Source organism: Neoarius graeffei, chromosome 24 (assembly GCF_027579695.1).
Source record: "Neoarius graeffei isolate fNeoGra1 chromosome 24, fNeoGra1.pri, whole genome shotgun sequence".
Taxonomy (NCBI): Eukaryota; Metazoa; Chordata; class Actinopteri; order Siluriformes; family Ariidae; genus Neoarius; species Neoarius graeffei.
In genome coordinates, this window is record NC_083592.1 from 43961961 (window position 1) to 43987443 (window position 25483).

At 41.9% G+C, this 25483-nt stretch overlaps 1 protein-coding gene across 3 annotated transcripts in view; it reads right to left on the bottom strand.

Moving 5' to 3' along the window:
* The window catches only part of zfr (zinc finger RNA binding protein), a 43972-nt gene that overhangs the window by 5991 nt on the left and 12498 nt on the right, over positions 1-25483 (bottom strand). Inside the window, exons 4-17 of one of the 3 annotated variants that reach the window (XM_060907283.1) lie at positions 24673-25039; positions 24327-24565; positions 23784-23984; positions 19959-20265; positions 19653-19846; positions 19433-19552; positions 17423-17568; positions 17197-17320; positions 14857-15059; positions 14628-14778; positions 14345-14486; positions 11782-11879; positions 10872-10967; positions 10634-10745 (exon numbers count right to left, since the gene is read on the bottom strand). In XM_060907283.1, coding sequence (XP_060763266.1) covers positions 10634-10745; positions 10872-10967; positions 11782-11879; positions 14345-14486; positions 14628-14778; positions 14857-15059; positions 17197-17320; positions 17423-17568; positions 19433-19552; positions 19653-19846; positions 19959-20265; positions 23784-23984; positions 24327-24565; positions 24673-25039 — 2500 coding nt within the window. Of the gene's footprint in view, positions 1-10633; positions 10746-10871; positions 10968-11781; positions 11880-14344; positions 14487-14627; positions 14779-14856; positions 15060-17154; positions 17321-17422; positions 17569-19432; positions 19553-19652; positions 19847-19958; positions 20266-23783; positions 23985-24326; positions 24566-24672; positions 25040-25483 lie in introns of those variants that run through there. The other 2 variants (XM_060907282.1, XM_060907284.1) reach the window with 2 other exon arrangements.

Consider the following 25483-nt stretch of genomic DNA (forward strand, 5'->3'; position numbering starts at 1 on the left):
AAATTCTCATCTGTGGTGATTTTAACTTTCATATGGACGTGACTGATAATGCTGACATCAAGCATCTTAATGATCTGATTGAGTCTGCTGCTTTGGTACAACACGTTGACTCACAGTAAAGACAATATTTTGAATCTGATTACCACCCAGGCTGGCTCTGATCGGATATCGAACCTTCGTGCTTGCATGGAACTACCATCTGATCATGCCACACTGACTTGTAGTCTTGATTTTCCAAGACCTGCATCATTTGAAGTCCAGAGTGTGCATAGGAGAATTAAACAGATCGACCTGGACGGTTTTGGTAAAGAGTTGTCTACATTGCCATTATTTAACATCAACCCATCTGATGTCGCTTCACTTGTTACGGAGTACAACACCAGTTTGAGCAATCTTCTTGATAGACATGCTCCAATATGTGAATGTATTATTACAGTAAGACCACATTCACCTTGGTTCTCTGAGGAACTACGTAATCTTAAAGTTGAGAAGCGTCGCTGGGAAAGGAAATGGCAGAATTCAGGCCTAGAAATTCACAGGCAGATCTATAATGATGTTGCTGGCCAGTATTATTCAGCTGTTGAGAAGCACAAGAGTAATTATTACCGTGATAAAGTATCAGGTTTTAAATCAGAAGCAATTGTTCAAATTCGTCGATGAGTTGTTCAAAGTAAAGTCTTCTGTGCCACTTCCTACTCATACGTCATCACTTGAGCTTGCCCAGAGGTTCAGTGAATATTTTTCCGGAAAAATAGTTGCTTTTCAAAATGACATTAATGATATGGGGCGGCACGGTGGTGTAGTGGTTAGCGCTGTCGCCTCACAGCAAGAAGGTCCGGGTTCGAGCCCCGTGGCCGGCTAGGGCCTTTCTGTGCGGAGTTTGCATGTTCTCCCCGTGTCCGCGTGGGTTTCCTCCAGGTGCTCTGGTTTCCCTCACAGTCCAAAGACATGCAGGTTAGGTTAACTGGTGACTCTAAATTGACCGTAGGTGTGAATGTGAGTGTGAATGGTTGTCTGTGTCTATGTGTCAGCCCTGTGATGACCTGGCGACTTGTCCAGGGTGTACCCCGCCTTTCACCCGTAGTCAGCTGGGATAGGCTCCAGCTTGCCTGCGACCCTGTAGAACAGGATAAAGCGGCTAGAGATAATGAGATGAGATGAGATTAATGATATGCCATCAAAATCTGTCAATCGTGCCATCATGGAACAGCAAATCACTGTGCAGTTTCTCCGAGTTTACTTCAGTATCCATTGATGTCAACAGAATAATTATGGGATTGCCATCCAAGTCTTGCTGTTTGGACCCACTTCCATTCACACTGCTAAAGGAATTTATCAGTAAGCTGTTATCACCCATTACTAAAATCAATGTCATTACAGCAAGGAGAATTTCCATCAAGCCTTAAACATGCTCTAGTTACTCCACTACTTAAGAAAGCCTCTCGATCCTGAGGATCTCAAGAATTATCGACCAATCTCCAACTTGTCGTTTCTGTCCAAGACTATTGAGCGTGTTGTGGCGACACAACTTGATGAACATTTGCTTGTGAACAATCTCCTCTCAAATATGCAGTCTGCCTACCGTCCTCACCATAGTACTGAAACGGCTTTACTTCATGTATATAGTGACATCAACTTGGCACTTGATCAGCATAAGGTGGTCATTCTGGTCTTACTTGATCTCTCATCCGCTTTTGACACCATCGATCACATTATTTTGATTGAAATTTCGCTTTGGTTTGAATGGTACTGTACTTAAATGGTTCTGTTCTTACTTGTCTAACCAAAGTCAATCTGTTGTCATCAATGGAACTCCATCTTTCTTGATGCATGGTGTCCCGCAGGGGTCTGTGCTTGGCCCTTTATTGTTTTCCTTATATGTCTCTCCATTGGAGGATATTGTAAATGCACATAATTTACAGACCATGATTTATGCTGATGACACAGCTGTACTTGGTCACACCGAGCTCTGAAAGATCTACCAGCATCGAAGCCCTTGAATACTACGCTAGCGACATTGTTCAATAGATCAAGTGCAATAAGCTGCTGTGCAATACAACAAAAACAGAGGTTCTGCATTTTCAGTCATGGTATCTTACAGTTGATGCCATCCAGTATGTCACCGTTGGTGAATCTGTGAAGGAGTCAATATCTGAAGCGTGTCATCTTGGGGTCATCTTTGATCACCATCTTAAGATGTCTTCCCAGGTCAGTAATGTATGTAAATCCGCTTCACATTCTCTCAGACGTATTGGTCAGATCAGAAAATATCTTGATACTGCCGCTACGGAAAAGCTTGTACATGCATTCATAACATCCAAGTTGGACTATGGAGCACTTGCATGTGACGTCACAGCCGATCCAGATTGTGACAGACGCCATCTTGTCGGTCAAACGCCATATTTCCGCCTTCTACTTCTGGTTCTACTTCTGCTTCTACCTCTTCTTCTGGAAAACCCTACTATATACAATTCTACTACAACGGCTGCGGATACAAGCTCTCCCTACCTGTGCACGTTTATGTTTGTGTGTATTTTTGCGTGTTGTTCGTCTGTACCGGACTTCAATATCCACTACAACCGTATGGACTTACTAGACATTGGTTTCCAGCAGAAAATGACGGTTTGTAGCGATTTCCATCGCATGCACAACATTCCGGATGAGATAGCGAGACCAGCGGGGTCTCTGGATTGTTATCGGAAGCAAAGTGAAGGTGGCGTTGGGAGCGGAAGCAAAAGCGAGGCTGCAGAGCCGGCCTGTTGACTAAGCTCAGAAAACAGCCACTCAAATCTCCACTGCCAAGCCTCTACCTCTCCAACGCCAGATCCATGGTAAACAAGACGGACGATTTGGAATTACAGCTGGAATTACCTTATTCTATAATCGGCTGGTCAGTGCTATACTCAATACTTAAGTGACTTACCCGTCCAATGAGGATTATTTTCTTGTTTACAAGATGCCACATCTGAGTCGCTGACAAATCCTGAATTTCTGTAAAGATAACTGCCCAGAGATTTATAAGCACGCAGTGCTTCACCACTGAACAGCGAGGGAAAGTTAATGAGGTAATTATACACGTCTGGGTATTCCACCTCTGGCAGTTCAAAATCCACTGACACGGTCATGAAAACTACGTCCGGTAAGCCATAAGGGTCACTAATCTGTAGATCGTTTATTTTAGACATATATCTAGTTCTGTTCATTAGAAAAATGAGCCGTGTAGTCCGTCGGTTGAAATTGATCCATTCTGTACACGAGTGCAGCAGTATTCGGCAGTGTTTTTTACCGACAAGATGGCGGCTGTGTACTTTCCAGTCACGTGACTGCAAGATCTCTATTGCAACAGTTTGTTGTATGGTCTCCCCGACAAGGACTTGTCGAAATTGCAGCACATCCAAAATGCAGCTGCAAGGATGGTCACTTTGAAGAAGAAATATGACCACATCACCTGTCTTACGCTCACTTCATTGGCTGACAGTGAAGAGAATAATATTCAAGATCTTGATGACCTTCAAAGTACTCAATGGATTGGCACCATCATACCTCAGTGATCTACTGGTGGTGAAGAAGCCACTATGGTCACTACGCTCTAACAGTAATAACACTGTTCTTTCTACGCCACGTTACAGAACCGATACTTATGGAAAGCGTGCGTTCACTTCATGTGCGCCGAGATTGTGGAATCAACCTCCAAAGGCCTTAAAAGAAATCAACTGATATTAATGACTAAAAAAGGACTCAAGACTTCTTTTCGATTTACATCTCATCCTTTAAGTTTTGATTTTTGAACTTAAGTCTTGATTTTTTCCCCCCTTCTCTTTGATGTTTTTATGTAAATGAGTTTTCATGGACATTAGATATTTAATTATTTGTTATTTTACATATTATTGTAAGGGCATTGAGATTCTTATGGAATGCACATAGAAATAATTATTAATTCACTTGCATATTTACAAAAAAAGGAAAGGACTTAAGTCTCACACTGCTGTTTGCTTGCCACATCTCTTCTCAGTCCACCATGTTGACTGCAGTCATGGATGAAGTCTGAGCCCTCTTTCCTTTAAAAGTTGAAATTTTGTTGCCTTCTCTCCACACTTTACACAGTCCAGGATATAAAGTTGGCCTTTGACAGGCCCATGCCCCTGCGCACAGTGGCATGCCTCCAATTGCTACTCACTTACACCGCTATTAGGACTAATTACCATGCACTCTGATCCAGAACAGGTGCAATCAACGTGCTTATAAGGACTTTCACTACACACAGACTTTGCAAAGTATACACGCTGAACTTTGTCGCTCATGTTAAAGCCTTTTGTAGCACCATATTGATATTTTGGTTTCTGACTTATCTTTTGCCCCGGTGTCTCCGCCTTGGATATCCTGCCTGTGCCTCACTTGATGGATATTTGATTTGGATCTGTTAGCCAGCGTGTTTTTAAATAAAACTCTTCCAGTGATTACATGTCTATTGTCTGCATTTTCTGACAGCGTGTCTTAGGCCCTGTCCACACTGCAACGGATTCAGGTGAATCTGATAAAACTGTTTATCGTTTCAGCCTGGCGTCCACACGGCACCAGCGTTTTGGGTGCCCCAAAACGAAATCTTTTGAGAACGGGTTCCAGAGTGAAAAAATCTGGCAACGGCGCCGTTGCGAAGTCGTCTGGATGAGTAGAACGGATTTGTTTACGATGACGTCACAACCACATGACTGTCAGTGCTTCACGCTGGGTAGAAGTGTAACGAACTCGATGCGAGTTGTCAACAAATCCTATAACTTGGTTCATGAAACGCGCTTACAAAATATTTTCACTGTGAATATTGTGTAATGGTGCGCAGAGAGAGAGAGCGAGCCCTTAGGGCAGAGTCTTTAGTCCAAACACTGCGGAAGCAGTACCAAACCGTGCGCTTTCCAAAAACAATCCCGCCAGCAAACATATGGGGGGGGAGGGGAGCGATCTCACCTCTTCAGATGTTGGTTTAAGTCCGACAATACATTCCTCAAAAATGGCGTAGAAGAACAAAGTAATCCATCAACGTGTAGCATTCAATTTATTCCGGACCATTAAAGAATTCTGGAGGATATCAGAATGTTGGCGTACCAGCTTCCATCTACCCCCGTTCATTCCTCTTTCCGCGTCTTTCGTTTTACGCTACTGATTAATAATCAAAACTTATGTGGCTGATGCTACAGAAGAAGGGGTTTATGCGCATGCGTCTACTTCTATTGTTCTGGTGTCTCCGATAGGACCGTCTTACAGTGCACGTAGAGGTGTGGCATGTGTATTGCATCGTTTTCAGCAAACGTTGCGTTGCCATATGAACCTGATATTTTACTGATCCGTTGCCCATGTGGACATGATATTTATATAAAAAAAAAATTAAAAAAAAAAAAAAAAAAAAACTCGTTGCCGTGTGGATGTAGCCTTACATTTACAAGTAGCCATGACAAGTGCTTACAGAGTAAAGACTAGTAAAACTGCTTTTAGCTCATTAAATGCCCTTTTGAGGGATTTTAAGTCAAATCACCATTCTTAATAACTGTTTGTAATTGATACCCAAGTGAAGCTACTTAAGCTTTTGTTTGATGGGGTTAATACATTAACTTGACTACTTATGGTTTGTTGGGGAGGATGGGACAAAATAACTGAAGACCCTGACTCACTGGTCATTAAAGGCAGGGGACAGGAACTTCTGAAAGTTTGCAGTAAGAGAGTTTGTTATAGCACAGTTGCAGTGTGGTTTTATACACACTATAAAATAAAAATAAACAAAAACACAGTAAACTAAAAGATTGGACACAGTACCAGATGGTATCGCTGGTAACTGCTCCAATTACAATATTTTTGCCTGCTGAACCCAGATGGCTTGGTTGGCTCACCAACCACCACAGTCTCAACTTTGCCTAATATTCAAAGTTGGGTGGTCAACGTTAACTTATACCCTTGCCCTGAGATCATGACACAAGATTCTTGCATTCATGCAAAAGTCACTCAACATGCTGATATGTGCAGCAAGAAAAGCACATGACAACCTTGCAGAATTACACTGAGAAAAATGGCACAAGTTGGTCTGAACACAGCTCAAATTGTAGTCTTGCATTATCTACCTTGAACAGTGGAGCTCAAGGAGAGCACTAAAATTAGTCATGACAGGACAAACAGTTAAAACTGCCAATGAGGCAACTGCTTTCTAAAACTGCATTACTTAAGCCTAGGTCACAACCGGACGTACGATTTTTTGGCCGTGCGATTTTTGGCGTTTCCCCAAATCGCTGAGGCGTTTTTTTGTCCATGGAGAAAGATGCACGTTGGCCGTAAGTTTGTCTTGCAACCTTGGGGGGGGGGGGGGGGGGGGGGGGGGGAGCTAGCACCCGTAGAGTTTGTTTGACATGACAAAGAACCTCTGCAGCCGGTCTGCAGCCAGTCTACAGCTCGAAAATCAGCACGTCACGCGCGCCCTCCGTGCGTTTCTTGCACGTAGACGGCCGGTTGTGACCTAGGCTTTACAGGGCATCTGTAATTATAATGGAGCCTTGGTAAATTCATATACAGAAATGGCTTAACTCCCCACTCAGAGGGCACAAAGTCATCTGACAACAAATCAGGCTGGATAAACAGCAGGCAGGAATTTGCATTTCTGCTGCAGAAATGTAAGCCATCCTGCCTTTCTCGCCAATGAAAACAGTGGTTACAGGACTACGGTTTTGACGTTAGAATATTGACCGTCAGAACAGTAGTTTTACTGGTCTTTTGAAGCCTCAAATCATCATGTACTGAACACCCTGTCCACTTAACACAATCACTGGTTCCCAACGGGCAGGACTGTCAACATTATGGAAGCACCTGAATCTCGTCTCAAACACCATATCGGAGTGCTCCCAAATGGTGCAATAGAAAAAGCATTATCCTGTTGAGAGATTGAATGTGACAATACCACAGCCATCTGTGGCTGGGAGTCAAGGCAACAAATTTGGCCATACTCTGAGTGGGAGGGATGTCATTACTGGTCTCTCTACTTAGAGCAATACTAGCCAATTGGGAAGGTCTACGATCCTGCATACTCCTGCTTGTGCTGCCCCGTGATGTAGCACAAGCAGGAGCCCAAAAAGATGCAGAGGTTGTCACGATGATACCAAGGTAGTACACGACATGCAAGAAAACAAAAACCACATGCCTACCACCAACAGCCTATCATGGCACACCATATGGCCAAAAGTCTATGGACACCTGGCCAATCACTTCTCTACATGCTGAACATCCCATTCCAAAACCAAGTTACTCCTTAGTCTATTGCTGCAGAAGTAGTTTTCAACTACATTTTGAAGTGTGCCCGTGGGAGTTTGTGCCCATTCAGCCACAAAAGTATTTGTGCCATCAGGTACTGATGAGCTTGAAGGCTTGCCGTGCGATTGGCATTCCAATTCATCCCAAAAATGATCAGTGTGGTTGAAGTCAAAACTCTGCAGACCACCCAAGTTCTTCCACTCCACCCTTGGCACAGACCTATAGTCATGCTGGAACAGGTTTAGACTTGACCCATTCATTCCAGTGAAGAGGAATCTTCTTGCTACAGCAAACTAAAGACATTCTAGTCAATTGTGCTTCCAAGTTGTGATAACTTTAGTGAAGGCCCACATACGGGGGTGAACGTCTGTGTCCACATACTTTTGGCCATATCGTGGTCAGTCAGTTGTCCTTCACTATACCGTGTAGCCAATTAATATAGTCATCACTGCTTTACATCTCTGCCAAAGATCAAATAAAATCTGAGATGCGCAGTCAATCCTGAGAAGCCAGATCAAGCTGCCAACCACTGCCTGGGAGAGGGGTCCTGTCATCAGGCCTGAGGTCAGAAGACTGAAATTCTTCCTGAAGACACTGAATGCAGTCAAAATACAGTGGAGCAGCTCACTTCATCCGGTCTATAGTCTTTCCCTCCTCATGACATTTGAAGCATTATGGAATGCAGAAGAAAATTTAGATACAGCCAATTCCCATCCATCACACAACAGCTACCAACCAAGGAGGGCAAAGGCCATCATGTGTCTCAGAGGAAGCATGACATAAGCTGACCACATCTTTTTGCACTTCTGCAACTTTAGGGACGCGCAATATACTTGGAGGAAAACACCAACTGCCCACTTCCGTATGCACAAGCTCACAGACTCCCATGATTAGCTTGTATCTTGAATTAACAGGGGTGAGCGTATCCCACCCCTCCCTCACTGACAGCACAGGCCAATTTTGCTCTCTTGGGTTCCTGGCCACAAATGGCTGTGGCATCATTGGGATTTGAACTAGCGATTGCTTTTCTGTTGCACGACAAGAGCCAAGTTAACAATGTACGTATCAATTTTGCGAAAACTTGCATGTGCCCACAAACACCCATCACAAGAAAACCCACAAATGCCCCCCAAGGCATCTTTCCATGTGGAAACAAACTTGCAATAATGCCCAGAACCAAATCTTGGGTGCAAGCTCAGGCATCCTCAACAAGAGTACTCAGAGAGCACAATATCCCCCACTGGCAACAATGCCATCACTGATAAAATGCGACCGAATTGAACGAAATTGCAATATATGCATATTACTGACAAAAAAAAAAAAAAAACCTCATCCTGTCAAGTTTTGTGAAATTCCTCCAAAAACTGAGAGGAGCTGATTTCAGAAGGAGTACCTTTCCTGGGACAGACAGACATTGCCACGACATAATCCCCCTTCAGGCCTTTTGGCCAGCAGGGGATAAAATTTGTAAGAGAAGTTGATTTCAAAAAGCAAGGACACCTTGATGAAACTGCCAAAGTTTGTTAATAATCAAGGGCATAATGCTGGTAAAACTTGCCCAAATTAAACGGTGTGTATAACAGTCATATAACAAAGCCTTTTGCCAAGTTTGGTGAAATTCCTCCACAAATTGAGAGAGGAGTTGATTTCAGAACATACACCCTCATGAAATTGTCAGTTATTTAAATCAAGGGTCAAAACTATGGAATCAATTTTGTGCCAAAATGTTCATACAATACTTTTGAAATACCAAACAAAAACGACAAATCAAAAGTAAATTTTTTTAGACTGGCAAACAAAATTTGTGTAATCATGCAAAATATATCAGTCTATTACTCTTCAGAAACCTTTTATTTTTGTTCCGCATCTTTCCCAGTTTTGTTTGACGTAATTTATTTTGGTTGTGATTCCAGCTTTCTCGTTTGCGCTCCCTGACTTTTTGCTTGCAGTTTTGGCACAAACTTCACGTGTGGGCGGGCTGTCCAGGAATGCATTCCCATTGGCTAACTTGTGTTTGACTGACAGCTAAGCTCAGCCATTCCCTACTCGGATTCTGGCGGACTGTTTGACGAGTGACCGATCCATTGACGGTAAACAAGGATCGAGTGGACTTCAGTGGCGACTATGATATTGAATTTACACTTTGTTGAATTAATTCAATATCATAGTCGCCACTGAAGTCCACTCGATCCTTGTTTACCGTCAATGGATCGGTCACTCGTCAAACAGTCCGCCAGAATCCGAGTAGGGAATGGCTGAGCGTAGCAGTCAGTCAAACAAGTTACCCAATGGGAATGCATTCCTGGACAGCCCACCCACACGTGAAGTTTGTGCCAAAACTGCAAGCAAAAAGTCAGGGAGCGCAAACGAGAAAGCTGGAATCGCAACCAAAATAAATTACGTCAAACAAAACTGAGAAAGACGCGGAACAAAAATAAAAGGTTTCTGAAGAGTAATAGACTGATATTTTGCACGATTACACGAATAATTTGTTTGCCAGTCTAAAAAAAATTGACTTTTGTATTTTGATTTGTCGTTTTTGTTTGATATTTCAAAAGTACTGTATGAACATTTTGGCACAAAATTGATTCCATACAAAACTCTGGTCAAGTTTTCACAAATGAAATTAAATCACAATCTGCAGGTTACAGTCATATAACAAGGCCTTTTGCCAAGCTTCGAGAAATTAATCCAAAAATTGAGAGAGGAGTTGATGTCAGAAGGCAAGCACACCTTCATGAAATTATCAAAGTACAAGGTTGTTAATCAAGGGCTGTAACGCTGGTAAAATGCGACTGAATTGAACAAAATTGCAATTTGCGCATTACTGACAAAGAATCCTGTCAAGTTTTGTGAAACTCCTCCAAAAATTGTGAGGACTTGATTTCAGAAGTCGAGTACCCTTCCAGGGAGGGACAGACGGAAATCGCCATGACGTAATCCCCCTTCAGGCCTTGACTGTTTACATTTATTTGCACATTACTGCCCTTTTTGCTGCTACGTCCGATCATTACCTTATTTTTGTATTACACTACCTATTTTGCACTACATTAACCTTTATTTTGTACTATACTGGGTGTTTTTTTTTTTTGCACTACATTGCCTTTACTTTGTATTATTTCTTCTGCCCATTTATTTATTTGTAACTGGCATTCATGGTGGACAGCAAACCAAGAATTTCATTGTGTAAGAGGCCATGTCCTTACGGTGCATATGACAAACACTGAACACTTGGCCAGCAGGGGGATAGGTAGTAGAAAAACTGAGAATGACCGTTCTTGTGTAAAAGAACACTGCAATTAACAGACATTTAAAAAAAAAGTTGCATTTATTTTAACACAAATCTTACCAGGGAGCAGAATGCCAGAGGCAATACACTCAAAGACTCGTCTCAGTGCGTCACCAGGGCTCATCGGTCCAGCGGCGCTGCTGATCGCCTTCTCCACAAGCAGTTCCATGGCCTTGGATAGAGAAAACCTCGTTACGACGACAACATTCGGCCTTCCAGATTTAATACTTCAGAGGACTCCTTAAAAAGCTTTTGGATACCCTAAAGTCCAGTATGGCCAAATCATCTTCCTACTCACCCAGCTTGGGAAAGCAGACCAGGTGGGTACTCTCTGACAAAGGTCACGCAGGATACGAATAACAATCACGCAGGACTGGAGTCCATTGGCTCTAGCCTTCAGTGTAATAAAGTCAAGTTAAGTGAGTCAATGGTGCATTTACAGCAGAGGCCAGATGACATGGTGGATCTCAAAGAGGTGCAACACTACTGTTCACAATGGAAGCTTTTACTTGGTTTACACACACTAGCCAATGCTTTTGAATAAAGCTGCCATTCCCAGCAGTATTTTACCTCAGCGTTAGTACAGGAGTTCAAAGTTTGCAAGATGTGCTTGGAATGATCGATTCCCTCGGTCATCTTGTAAACTCTGACCTCAGAGTTTCAAATACTTCACAAATCAAAAGTCTCATTTACAAAAAAAATAAAAAGAGATCAGTTTGAAAGAGTAGCACAGGAACTGAAACAGTCAAGGAAATCTGCTTTACTTTACCTGTGTGTGCTTGCGTAACAGCAACATCACAGTAAACTAATCAGATATTCCTTTCCTCTCAATCCCCAAAAGAAACAAATAAATCACAAAGAACAAACAGTCAACATGAAAGCTCTTATCGGTGATATTTTATGCAAAGGTATTCTGCAGCCTTATGGAATTATTTTTGGTAATCTAATTCAAGTCCTGCTTCATTTTATATACCAGTTTAATAAAAATTCATTGCATGCAAGGATGCTTAAAAAAAAAAAAAAAAACAAACAAGAAAAGGAAAAACATTTTGTAGTTCAGTTACTTAAATGTAGTTACTGATAGCATCCTTGTATTACTTTTTTATTTTTCAGGGTTAAAGGTCAATAACCAGAGACTAAAAGCAAGTGAATACAAAATAAATACATCTCATAAGGCTACATGAAGAAAGAAAAATGATGTTCCGAACCTGGAACCACTTAGCGTGGCGTAGGGCAGCCAGAGCGTCAAGGCATTTTTGCCTGTCCAAGACGTCCGCTGGGTCTTTCACCATACCCGAGGTTACATCTAAAAATGGATCGAATTGTCAAACGGAGGTGAGGAACGGGTGTTTGACCAGGTCACAGAGAGACTGCCAAGAACACATTGCCACACATACCAAATTGTTCCCCGGACTACAAATCTAACCATATTTGGGGGGGGGTAACTCGTCAAATGAGGTTTTATCTTCTCTGATAACGTGAACCAACATCTCTGGAACAATCAGCTGTACTAACAGACAAGAGAATGGTGTGCAACACAAGACTGGGGAATAGTGTTGACAAACAGAATGGAGAACGAAGGGCTGATGATGGCAGGGGAGAAAAGCCTTCAAACTTTTTTTGACCAATCCAAAATACAGCATTGGCTGAAACCACCTTGAAATGTGTGAAGTCATCTTACTGGTTACCAAATTAAAATATTTAAAACTAAAACACGTTGAACGAGTGTCCATATTGACCCAAGTTGTGTTTTCTGCATGGCAATTTCATAAATTTCCTCATGCTACTGCCAAAGCAATAGTGCAGCACAATACAACACTAATTTTTCCCCCCCAGAATAAATACTAGCGATCAAATGGTCCTGTTAAACCAGATAAGATCCCTCTTCCACACATCAACTTATTTTATCCTTGCATTTGGTTACTTGGAACAGAATCCATTCTGTAGCTTGCTCAAACTAAAAGAAAAGGTAACATTAGGTTAAATATATATATAAAAAAAAAAATTTCATTTTAAAAGTCTGACACACTTTCCAGAATCATTTCAAGTATAGAAAATGAAATTTGGAAAAACCCCTTTCTTAATTTATCCTAAAGTACAAGATGTTGTGGGGCCACACTATGGCTTTGCATTTATCGTTTATGAACATGGTATAGAACAGGGGCGATCAAGAAGAATGCGTTTATATGTGACATGTGCTTGGTGTGACCTACTACAGTGGCAATAGTAGGTGTGGCAAAGTGTTTGAGAGGGTTTGGGAAGGGACCTTGGTCAAAAATCCTTCCGGAGCTGGTAGACGTAGCCTCAGATGGGAAACAAAGTTACTCAGAACGCAAGGAGGCTTTGGGCTGGACTTGTAAAAGCTTTGGATACATGAAGGCAGCAATGCGTGCTGGAAAGAAAAAACACGAAGCTCCCAGCGAGAAGGGTTAGGACATCACTGCATGCATACCTGCCTTGAGCGGGTTTAGAAAAAAACCCATAGGTCATTGCAGACCGAAGGCTATAAAAGCCAGGTCCAACCAAAGATTCGTCTAACAAAAAGCCTTCCTCCCAAAAGCTTACTGATACTCCCCCAAGGACCCAAACAGGAATGGTGACATCTGAGCACAGACTTGGGGCCTGCGTTTAGCAATTTCAGCTACATTCCATTGTCAAAAAACAAGACAAAGGAAGGGTAGTTCAATAACTTGGACCTAAAAAGACCTTATGGTTTCTGTTAAATACAAAAGGGATGTGCGTCTAGAATGAAGTAATAAGATGCTCTAAACACCAATCAATCGTTCGTCATGCAGTGGATTGATTCACTCAGGGGAGCATTTTCATTTTGGAATAAGGGTCTTCAGAATGGCGTCTTCTGACCACCAATCAAAAGATTTGTTTCCTGTGGGGACATTACATACTTTACCACGGCTTACAGCTAATTTACCAGTTCCTACAGCAATTCGGTTTTTGGTGAATCCCTAGACCTCTTAATTTAAACATTTCTTCCTAAATCCTTGGTTATTTACAGATACAGTAGAGAATCCCCTGGAACACAGGAAACAAAAATGAATCTTACTCAGGACTAACTAGACTTACACAATGCAAAAACACTTATCATGCTTGTTTTGGAGAGAGCTTCAAGAGCACTGAAGAGGTGTTACAGAGAGAGCCCTGAGCAACACTGCTGGCAAGTCGATAAACAAGACAAGTAAAACCTGGTAGTGGTGAACTTGGGCTTGTTAAAAGCCAAATTCCAACATCAAATCTTAATTCTTACAAATTTGTGTGGGATTAAGAAACTGAGAAATTCTTTCATATTAGAAATATATACACATGTTTGCCTTCAAAATATCTTCCAGGCATATGTTCAGAAGTTTAAAAATAAACTTTTACTGAGGCATCACGAGTGAAAATGTACAAGAAACAAGATGACTCCAAAGAATTTAAAAATCAAGCTGGATTAAGAACGCCAATTTTAAAAGGCTTTTGAAGGCACTCCTTGGATTTCTCTAAAACTTCCTTCACGTTAAATTTTATGACCCTGACCAAGCTCAAGCACGTACCATGTTTTACACTTCAGACAAATCTTCATATAATCTTTACAGGGAAGCAGAGCAAAATATGCTCTTTCCATGGTGTAATGAAACTTATTAAACAAACAAACAAACAAAAAAAAGGAACCATCTCCTCTCTGTGCCAGCAGATAGGCTCTTTGGGGTGTCAAATCAACGAATTAAATTAATTTGATAGGTGGCCAAGATAAAAAGGAGTAACGTCCTTCCCAACCTCCATCCCGTGTGTTCTCTTCTCTGATGACCGGCGAGGTCAGCGTGATGGTCACCTGCATCTTGGGCTCAGCACAGGAAGTCAAGATAATTGCAGCTTCTTGGACCGAGCCTTTCACCTCATACTTCTCTGGTGTGACAAGCTAAGAAACATGGGTTAGAGGATGGCATTGATCGGGAATAGCATCAGAAACAAGGATACAGAATGGAACGAGGCTGTAATCTGCGATTTAACAAGATTTATAAGGGAACAAACGAAACCAAATGCAATTTTGCCAACATACTGCAAGCTGTTTAGGGAGGTGCTCTACAATGCGTGACAGCAGACTCTTGCTGGGTTTCTCAGAGCAAAGGAGAACAAGGTTGACATTCTTATCTCCACGCAGGAGTAGTCCTTTGGCCAGAACACCGACCCTCATCACGCCCTTCAGTGCTCTGTAACACGCAAAGGGTCGCTCACTCAGCTTACAGGACAAAGACAAGCTTACAAATTATAAACGTGTGCCAACTTGCCTGTCTTTGGGAGGCTCTTTCTTATCCTTATCCTCCTCTTTGCCTTTGTCTTGGTCAGTAATGATGTCCGAAACAAGCTTGAGGGCACGCTCAGTGATTGACACAATCTTCTGAATGGCCTGGAGCTCCTCTTCAGATGGGTAAATAGCAGCGTGCTTCGTCATCACATAACGATCGTCGGAAGAATCAGGGCGCCGTGGGGGCTGAAATCAAATAGCCAATAATTCATGGCAATTATGAGGACATGAAAGGTTCTGAATGGAAAGGCCTTTCTGGTCCCACTTTATGTTAATCTGTTTAGTGTAAATATATATAGGTGACTCTAGGGAAGGAGGGGAAGAAAAAAAAAAAAAAAAAAAACCCCAAACGCATATGCCATCAAGGAATCATCTAAATTTCTCGACCAATCACCTTCACTACGTTCAGATTGCAACCTGAAACGACCCATATCCAATTTGTTGTGAAATCCGATTTTTTTTTGTTAGGCCGTTCACATTACCAATTATATGAGACTTGTATGCGATCTCCAATATGAACGGAAAACGACCCAAAAGTGTCCCGCATGCGCAAATTGACATGTAATAAGCACATCTACCTAATACGTGTTTAAAAAAAAAAAAGCGCACTCTTCAAGTTTAATGATTTTCTTTTTTTGTTTGTTTAATTATCTGGTTAGTGTTAAAGTGTGAGGTCTCGTGTGTGTTTTTGTTTCTGAACTGAAATGAAAACGTGTAGCCTGGTAACGAGGGTTGACTCCTAAATGTCTCTCTAATTTCTATACAAGTGCACTACATGTTACTAGGAAGTAATGGATTTTTAAACTCTATATAGTGCACTCGAGCTTCAGTAGGCAGTCATTTGGGATACGGCCGCTGTATTACCAAACTCTTAATTCAGGCTTAATAATTTGCACATATTTATTTCGTCATATTAATAAACTTTTTCTACATTTTTATAAATATTTATTTAGATTGTTTAGAGCCAGCTGAATTCTGCAACTTCTCTCAGCGCTGGCTCAAGGTGCAGAAACACCAGTGCAGTTTGCGATGGAGATGAGGCGAGACCTGGCGATGTGGTACAGGATGGTTTAAGTTATAAATCAGTTATAGAAACTGTTTTATTTAATCAGGTTAACAGATCAGCATCCAGGTCCCTACCAAATCCACCATTAGCTTGATCAATTCTATAAAAGTCTATTTAAATTCTGAAAACTGTACAAATGTTGTTGTTTTCCACCAAAGAGGCGGGATTAGCCAACGCAGAATAGTGACGTTTGTCTCTTGTTGATGACGTGTAGGTCGCATGAATGCGACCTGTCCGGTCAGACTGCAGTCGCATGTGAGAATATCGGATATGCATCGGATTTAGGACCACATATCCAAGCAGCCTGGGTCGCATGTGAAAAAAATCGGATCGGTGTCGTTCAGATTGTCAATAACAAATCGGATACAGGTTGCCAATAACAAATCGGATACAGGTTGCATATGGGCAAAAAAAAAAAAAAAAAAAAAAAAAACACGGATATGGGTCGTTTCAGGGTGCAGTCTGAACGTAGACCTTGAGTGACTCCGCAAAGTGGCTTGCCAATTGCTTAGTCACCATAAGTGAGGAAGAATTACAAATTATGAAAGCAAATGCTGTTCGTAGAAGCACTAAAGATTGGTCTAAAGCTATTCAAAAGGTAAGGTGGAATTGAGATTTATTTTACGTGATGCAGCATAGATAACTGACAAGTCTAGGCGCATCTGCATGCCACTTTTGAAGTTTGAAAGAAATCATTTAATACGATTTTTTTCTAAACTCACCTGTGTATTTATATTAAAACAGAATATTGGGGACTTCGTCTCGGTTATTATTTACCGATATTCACTGTCTTCAATGAATAACTTCGTTACGTAAACGAATTACAACGCAAGTATTGAGCATGTTGCAGAAGTAAATACACATGTGCACACAGTCCAGTTTTAGCAAGTACACAAGTCCCCCCCCCCCAGTGTAACCATCTGCACAGTCAAATTACAGATTGATGTAAACCCATCCAATTTGTTGGGTTTCCATGTTACACAAATAAGACCTTAAGAGATAAATATATATGTACACAATATGATACACATGCTTATTTAAATCTATTTGCAACAGTGCAGTATCTTCAGTGCTTAGATGAAAGTTGCCCGCCTTGTTTGTGTAACGACCGTTAGACATTTATATAAATTTGGAAAGAAACACTTTCTTGATCCAGGTTAACACTAAGGATATTAACACAAACGAAAAACGCTTCTGGTTGGCGAAAAGACTAACCACAGGGCCTTGCGGCTGTGGGATGGGCATTCCAGGTCTCACCCCAAGCAGACCAGGAGGTCCAGGTGGACCTTGTGGATAGCCACCATCAGGCATCCGACGCCTCTCCTCCCAGTGGTGTTGCTCTTCCTCCATTCGTCGCCAGTACATATCCTCCTCATAGCGCCTGCAGACAACCCAAAGAGCAGAAAGCTTGACACACTTCCCTGAAATTTGCTATTTAAAAAAAAAAAAACAACCTTTAGATATGCATTAAGCTCCTCTGAACCTCATCTCCATCCTCCAGCGCTCCTCTTCTTCACGGCGGCGCCAGTATTCTTCCTTTTGCATTTGTTTCCTCATCTTCTCCTCCTGGATCTTTCGGGCTCGGATGCTGGGCTTCACTTCCACCTGGAGGTCTGGGTTCACTTTTTTCTACATTGTGGTGAAAACAGGATTTTTGATCAAAACTGAACAGGAATGCAAACAGTTCGGTCATGTGGAAACAAGTTAACCCCCCCCAAATGTCTCTTGAGGTTTATTAGACTGAAAAAGGCAGCTTGTTACAGGAAAGCTACAAAATAATAACCTCCACTTTCCACACAGTGAAAAACTTAACCTCCGACTGTTACAAAGCAAACAAGCAAATGTGACCTCACAGAAAACCTCAATATCAACACTTAAAGGTGGGGTATGAGATTTTGGAATAACGGTTCCTGCAAGCCATATTTTGAAAAGAAACACGCCCGCTCTCGCCATGCTCCCACCCCCCGCGTCTCCACCCCTCCTCCCCCTTAGAGCAGAGTGTAGAGAGCTTGGAAAAATAGCTCAAACTCTCATTTAAACTGTTTTCAGCCCCAATTTTCACTCCACACACAATTTTCTCAAAAGTAGTAGCCACACTTGTCCTGATTCACCCAATGTGTCTACCTACACGATAGGACTTGCAGTTTTTGAATGAGAAGCCTGAAAGTGAGGAGGAGAGCACAGCTGGCCAGCCCCATAGACTTCCATTATAAAACTTGCCAGAAAAGTCACTACCCGTATTTTCTGGACTATAAGCAGCTACTTTTTTCCTAGGTTTTGAACCATGCGGCTTATACAAAGGTGCGGCTATTCTGTGGATTTTTCTTCCACCGCTAGGGGCGCTCTAACCGGAAGTAGAATCAAAAATAAGATAGACGAAAAATCAATGCAAAGAAGAATTAGCAGATCTTTAGCAGATAGAACACGCACGACAAATTACTAACTGGTAATTATTTTCAAATCCAGCGAAGATGATTAAAGTGACTTGTGGTTTCAAACACAGGAGAAATGAAGGTAAATAAATACCGGTTATTTTCTCTTGGTTCTGTTCCGTTTTAATCAGCAAAGTTGCTGCCGTGTTAAAAGGCACTGTTTGGAAAGAATCTGTTCAGGTACATGCATGTACATTTACAGTACAAAATCGTTCTGTACATGCAGTAAATATTTAATTTTTCAACATAGATATCTGCAGCTTATAGCCCGGTGCGGCTTGTATATCTTTTTTTTTTTTTTAAATAGAGCGGATGCGGCTTATATACAGGTGCGCTCTATAGTCCAGAAAATACGGTAGTTTTTAACTCGCTCTAGTGACATTTTTTTACACTACAGACAAAAAAAATTACATCAGTTTGTTCAGGAGATCCTTGTGGCACTCACTGTGAAAGAATTTTGTGAATATCTCCTTCTGTTTTCGTGTTTGGAGGAAGCGCACTGAGAATCCTGCGCTCTGTGTGACACACTGCTTGCTCGCTCTCTCACACACACACACAGAAGGGACGGGCTGCTCGCGGGCTTCAGTCTGATTGACGTGTCAGTATCCAAATCATTTTGAGGTGGTACCTCGATATGACTGGATGGTGTTTTTCCTTTATTTTACACTGTAGACTGGATTAAAATATTTCGTTTTTGGGTCAAACCTTCTATTGTACTGCTTGCAACATGGGTGTGAGGAGCTTTTCAAGCAATATGATAAAAAATACTCCTGAAAAAAAAAAAATCTCATACTCCACCTTTAATACATTCATTATTAGGCTTTGATCATATGGCACAGCAGCCAAACAAGATCATAGAGGAGCACTAAAAGTCAGTAAATCAATACCTACTGACCAATCAGAATTGAGATTAACAGCACTGTGGTATAATGGGAAATAAACCAAAACTGCCATGGTGCAGGTTTATAATATCACCCAGCCCTAAATTTCCAAACGTTGCTACACTGACTCAGTAAGAATCTTTCATCTATAAGCCAACAACAAAATTAAGAACCACCCACCTTATATTGCAAACGATGTCGCCTCCCTTTAAGATGCATTTCCTTTGCATTGGGATCGTTAAAACTGCATTCACACAGCTTGCAGTGGAACCGGATGACTTTTCCTTCATCATTCCGAACCTGCAGAACCAGAAAAGTCTCTCCATTATACATTCACAACAAAGGGACAGCGTTTTGGGAATGTCCACGCACATGAGGGTCTCTCAATAAGCTATTGTACCTCTTCAACATAGTCATGGCCAACAGGCTGGACGTCACTCTGCAAAGCCACCAGAGCTGACTGAGGGGACAGCGGATCAGGGGCATCATTTTTAACTTCCTGCGATGGTACTCCTAACGAGGTCTGTGCAGGTTTGGCTGCCTCAGCTTTTGACTCATCTACCTTAACACCAGTGGTCTGTAATTTGTTTCCACCTGTGGGGGGGAATAAAATCAATCAAATTTTGCCTCTTTCTCAAGATATACATGTCTAAATGACATACTTGGTTTTACCCCAAATGTTTAATATATGCAAAGCAGCAAGTACCAACGAAATTTATCTTGGGCGTGTTGACTTTCTTGATCACGGCTGAGGAAAGGCTGCCGGGAGCAGGATTCTTGCCCTGCATAGCCGAGGCCGCAGTGTTGTTCACCATGCCGAGTGGTTTCAGGTAGGAGGAACTGGAGCCTGTGGAGGAGACGTTCATGGTGGATGCAGTGCTGTTGGTGGAGCTGTTGATGGCAGCACTGGCAGTTTTACTGGAAGCTGCTGTGGTGGATGCGGACGTCTGGGTCACCACACTCGGCTCCGTGGAAGGAATGGGTTTCCCAAGCTTCGTGTGTAGTTTTACAACCTAACAATGACAAGAACGAAGAAGTTAGCATGTAAAAAAACAACAGGTAGACAAAAAGCTGTACAAATGCAAAGAGGTTCTTAATTGGGATGAGCCTGTATTTTTGAATATTTTATAGATTAAGAAACTCAACAGTACATATGGCATGTGAGAATAATTTTATAGTAGCCACAAGAGTAACAGCTGCATCGAAACCGTTGACCAGTTCACCTATCTTGCCAGCACGGTAGCCAATGATGGCGAAGTAGAGCCTGATGTCAACTGCAGAATTGGTAAAGCAGCTACAGTATTTAAATGAATGAACACCATAGACTGACAAAACTCTAACACCATCGTTATCCCCACAGCTATCTACGCTAGTGAGACCTGGAAGTGTACAGCCCGTGTAAACAAAAAGCTGGATGTCTTTCACCAAAGAAGCCAGAGGAAAGAAGAGCCTAAAAGTGTGATGGGCAAGACCATGTTACAAATGAGGAAATATTGCGGCGGGCCAGATCACGACCTGAGCGAAACTGCCGCCGAAAGACGACGACTACAGCTTGCAGGCCATATCTTACACCTGCCAGACCACCGCCGTGCAAAAATAGCCATAACACGGACACTGCCAGTCACCAAGAGAAGGAGGGGAAGGCCACCTAAACTGACAGAGCGAGCAAGGAGAGCACTGGTCAGAGAAGCAGCCAAGAGGCCCATGATCACTCTGGAGGAGCTGCAGAAATCCACAGCTCAGGTGGGAGAATCTGTGCACAGGACAACTATAAGTCGTACACTCCACAAGTCTGGCCTTTTTGGAAGAGTGGCAAGAAGAAAGCCATTGTTGAAAGACAGGCATAAGAAGTCCCGTTTGCAGTTTGCCAGAAGCCATGTGGGGGGCACAGCAAACATGTGGAAGAAGGTGCTTTGGTCAGATGAGACCAAAGTTGAACTTTTTGGCCTAAATGCAAAGCGCTATGTGTGGCGGAAAACTAACACTGCTCATCACCCTGCACACACCATCCCCACTGTGAAACATGGTGGTGGCAGCATCATGCTATGGGGATGCTTTTCTTCAGCAGGGACAGGGAAGCTGGTCAGAGTTGGTGGGAAGATGGATGGAGCTAAATACAGGGCAATCCTGGAAGAAAACCTGTTGGAGGATGCAAAAGACTTGAGACTGAGAAGGAGATTCACCTTCCAGCAAGACAATGACCCTAAACATACAGCCAGAGCTACAATGGAATGGTTTAGATCAAAGAATATTCATGTATTAGAATGGCCAGTCAAAGTCCAGACCTAAATCCCACTGAGCATCTGTAGCAAGACTTGAAAATTGCTGTTCACAGACGCTCTCCATCCAATCTGGCTGAGCTTGAGCTATTTTGCAAAGAAGAATGGGCAAAAATTTCAGTGTCTAGATGTGCAAAGCTGGTAGAGACATACCACAAAAGACTTGCAGCTGTAATTGCAGCAAAAGGTGGCTCTACAAAGTATTGACGCAGGGGGGCTGAATACTAATGCACATCACATTTTTCAGATTATTTGTTTAAAATTTTGAAGACCATTTATCATTTTCGTTTCACTTCACAATTATATGCGACTGTGTTGGTCTATCACATAAAATCTCAATAAAAAAAAAAAAAACTTTTAAGTTCGTGATTGTAAAGTGGAAAAATGTGAAAAAGTTCAGGGGTATGAATACTTTTTCAAGGCACTGCAAGTTGCAGAAACTTGCTGCCCAATAGGACCGAAGTCTAAGTAAGCAAGCCACAAGAGTTGCATGCACTTAAAATGGATTATACAAGGCAATCATGTTTTCAATATCAATGCAATTCTGAATAATTCGGCATCATTGATGAAGCCACTTAAGAGCAACATCACAAAGCATCACTTTTTTTTGAACCAACGAAGATACATGCATCTTCGCATCTTACCAGTTTGTCAGACCACAATGGAAATGTGTTTTTTTTTTTTTGGTGGTCCAAATCCTGCGCTCTGATTGGCTGGCGAGCGGGTCCGTATCCGGTACGGACCCCAGGCGAATCGCTCGTTCACAAACAAACATGACAGAATGTCAACATTTATCTTTATTTTTTATATAAAATATTATCAAAAAACTTAAACTTTTGCCAGCATTTCTCAGGAGAATACCATTAATTTTACATCATGGATTGCGATAACGACAGTCTTCACAGCGAAAGCGAGTTTTACTACCCTGAGAAAGAAGAAATAAACATTTCAGGAGAAAGCTAAAAACCTGTAATTTGCTAACACCGAGCAAAAACATGGCTGAAGGACTCAATTTTGTATAAATAGGGGACTACATAGACGGCAAAATATAGTTTTCTCCTGCCATGGAAGTGCACTTGCAGGGGTGATAAGGAATTCCCTTTACTGTCTATCTGCGCATCTCAGAATGACACAGGACAATGGGCGAACTAGATTTTTTTTTTTCCCCCCCAGCCACGGTACGCCGGAAATCCAGCGCGGCGCCGGAACGCTATCACCCCTGCACTTGTATACTGAGGAGAAAGCAATTTGCATTACAGCCGTGAATGAGGATTCAAAATGGCGGCTCAGCTCGGTTTTCCCTTTCGGGCGCTCTCGTTTTCTGTTAGAATTTGGTAAAGAAAAAATATATTATTTACCAGCTTAAGGTCGGTCCGTATGGTGAAATACCGTGACCTCGGCCTTGAATACTGACCTCAGCCCAGAGGGCCTCGCTCAGTACTTTCAAGACCTCAGTCATGGTATTTCACCATACGGACCTCCCAGCTGGTAAATAACATATATACCGAGTTATCCGTGTATCCTAACGTACACTATATGTATTTTGTGCAGCATTTTACTAAATTTAAAAAAAAAAAAAAAAAAAAAACCACACCTTTTTCATATTCATGTTAGAGCTGTTAAATATTTCATTGCTTAGGTTTTTAACATTAAAAGTATTACTGCATTATTTAAAATAAAATTTCCTTATTGGTTCTTTCAAATCTTCCATTGTGGACTACATACATTTCAGAAAGCTATTCAACAGACCTGGATTTTTCAGATGCATGATTCAACCAACACCATGTTGATACAGCAGGAGATCATAAAAGTTGGTTTAAAAAAACCACAGTAAGTTACATCACTGCTTCATGAGGATGTTGTGAAATCAAATCAAGTTTATATTTGGAAGATGCGTGTGAACAGCACAGTGAGGTTCAAGTGCGTTTTATAAGTGCACTCCAAATTCCACAGGAAAAGTCATGTGTGGAGTGTTTGCTTTAACATTCAAATATCATTCAAATAACATCTAAAAAGTGGAGTAGTTTTGCCTGAAATGCCCATTCTGACTTGATGCCAACTTCAACTTTTTTTTTTTTTTTATAAGAGAACATTAAGAGAATAAACCTCTTCCAACCTTCACGCTTGTTACAAGCACACTGCTGTTATTCCTTACTTGTTTGAAGAACTGTACAGGATAATGAAGTTAGATAAGCCTCTGCTGGTTGTGGGAGTTAATGAGAGCTCAGCACTTCTAAAGAGAACACATTTACCTTCTGGTGTTTAGCGCCACGGATATGGGCAGCATAGGCGTCTGCCCCGGTGCAGGCAACATCGCAAAGCTCGCAACGAAGCTGGTTCTGTGCGCTTCGGGCTGAGCTGCTGCCACCACTGCTGCTATTGCTGCTCTGAGAGACCTTCAGCGCGGCCTCCTTCTTCTTATGCTTCTGACCCTCTAGATGCTCCTTGTATGTCTAATAATGAACATAAAAGGCTATTAAACAATATGTTATAGTACACTGGGCAGAAGCAGGGTCAGTACACTCGCCCAAAATTTCCATCTCTTTCTGGGGATTAAGCAGAGGTACATAAAAATGCATCTGTATATCAAAAAGCACCACCCGATGTCCCACAGGGTTCAGTTTTAGGACCCCTATTGTTCACTCTATAGAGAACATTGACTCTGCAAGCACTTCACAGTTAACGGTGCCCAATTATAATGCTCATGTGGCCTTAAAGACAGGAGGCTATTCAAATGACTTATTAGATTTAGACATGGGCTATGAAGCAAAGGTGAAAAAAGGAAGTGGGTCTACCTGTGGCCCAGCGCAGCTAATCTTACACACGTCGCAGTAGTGTATTTGGGGTGGCTTTGGTGGCTGCTTGGGTTTGAGTGTTTTGTTCTGGAAAGGTGTTTTCTTGGTGAAAGTGCTTCCAGTCCAGGCAGCAGTGGCTGCCGCGGCAGCGACGGCTTGCTTCTGTTGCTGTTGTTGCTGCTGGTAGTAAGACGACGCTGCAGAGTACACCGCTGCCTCATAGCCGGAATATGACGTGCCTGAAAAAAAATTTAAACAGAGCAACAGTCAAAAAGGTTTTGCAATGAGGATGGGCATGTTAATGTTAATAATACAACACATTTCAGTTCAAAGTAGAGCTTTTTACCTGAATACGTAACAGCATTTGTGCTGTAGGTAGGGCTCTGAGAGTAAGAAGGGACCACAGAGGCTGCAGCAGCTGCAACTGGCTGCACAGCAGAAGACACTGGGTAGATGGAGAAGGTGGAGGTGGCTGGACTCTGTGTGGCTGGCTTTATGGCTGTAACCTGGCGGGTCTGTTGGGTCTGCGTATATGGTGTGGCACCCTGGCTATAACCTGTTTTGGGGGCTGTTTGGTAGTAGGTCTCTGCCACTGTGGGCTGTGGTTGGGCAGCAGCTGCTACTACAGCTGCTGTAGCTGTGGGTTGCTGGTAGTATTGTTTACTGTCGTAGGCTACAGCTGGAGCTGAGGAACGAACATAAGAATAGGAATCCTGCAAGAGAAAGCCATTCCAGAAGAGAGTCAGTTATTCAGTCTCTCAAAATAGTTATGTTTTGACCTTAAAATTATTAGTGACCTTCAAAAAAAAAAAAAAGTCTGGTTAGGCCAAAAAGTGTTTCCGGTAACATGAAATACTAAAATAAGGTCGGTAGGTAGGAAAAAGTTTCTCTTCTTAATTTTTTTTTTTTTTTGTTCGAAAAAATTAACACAAGTAAACATCTTACAAAATAGTATTTTGGCACAGAATCCTTTATACCATACATCATAATAAAATAAGTGTTTTAAATCTTTAAACGAATAAAAAAAAAAAAAATCGCGAGCGTTCGAGTTATGATCTACGGAAGCGTATTGCTGCCACACTCAAAAAAATTGGCTTAGAATCAAGTAATTACGTGAAAAGATATTGTTAAAGTTATCACGTTTTTACAATATATTT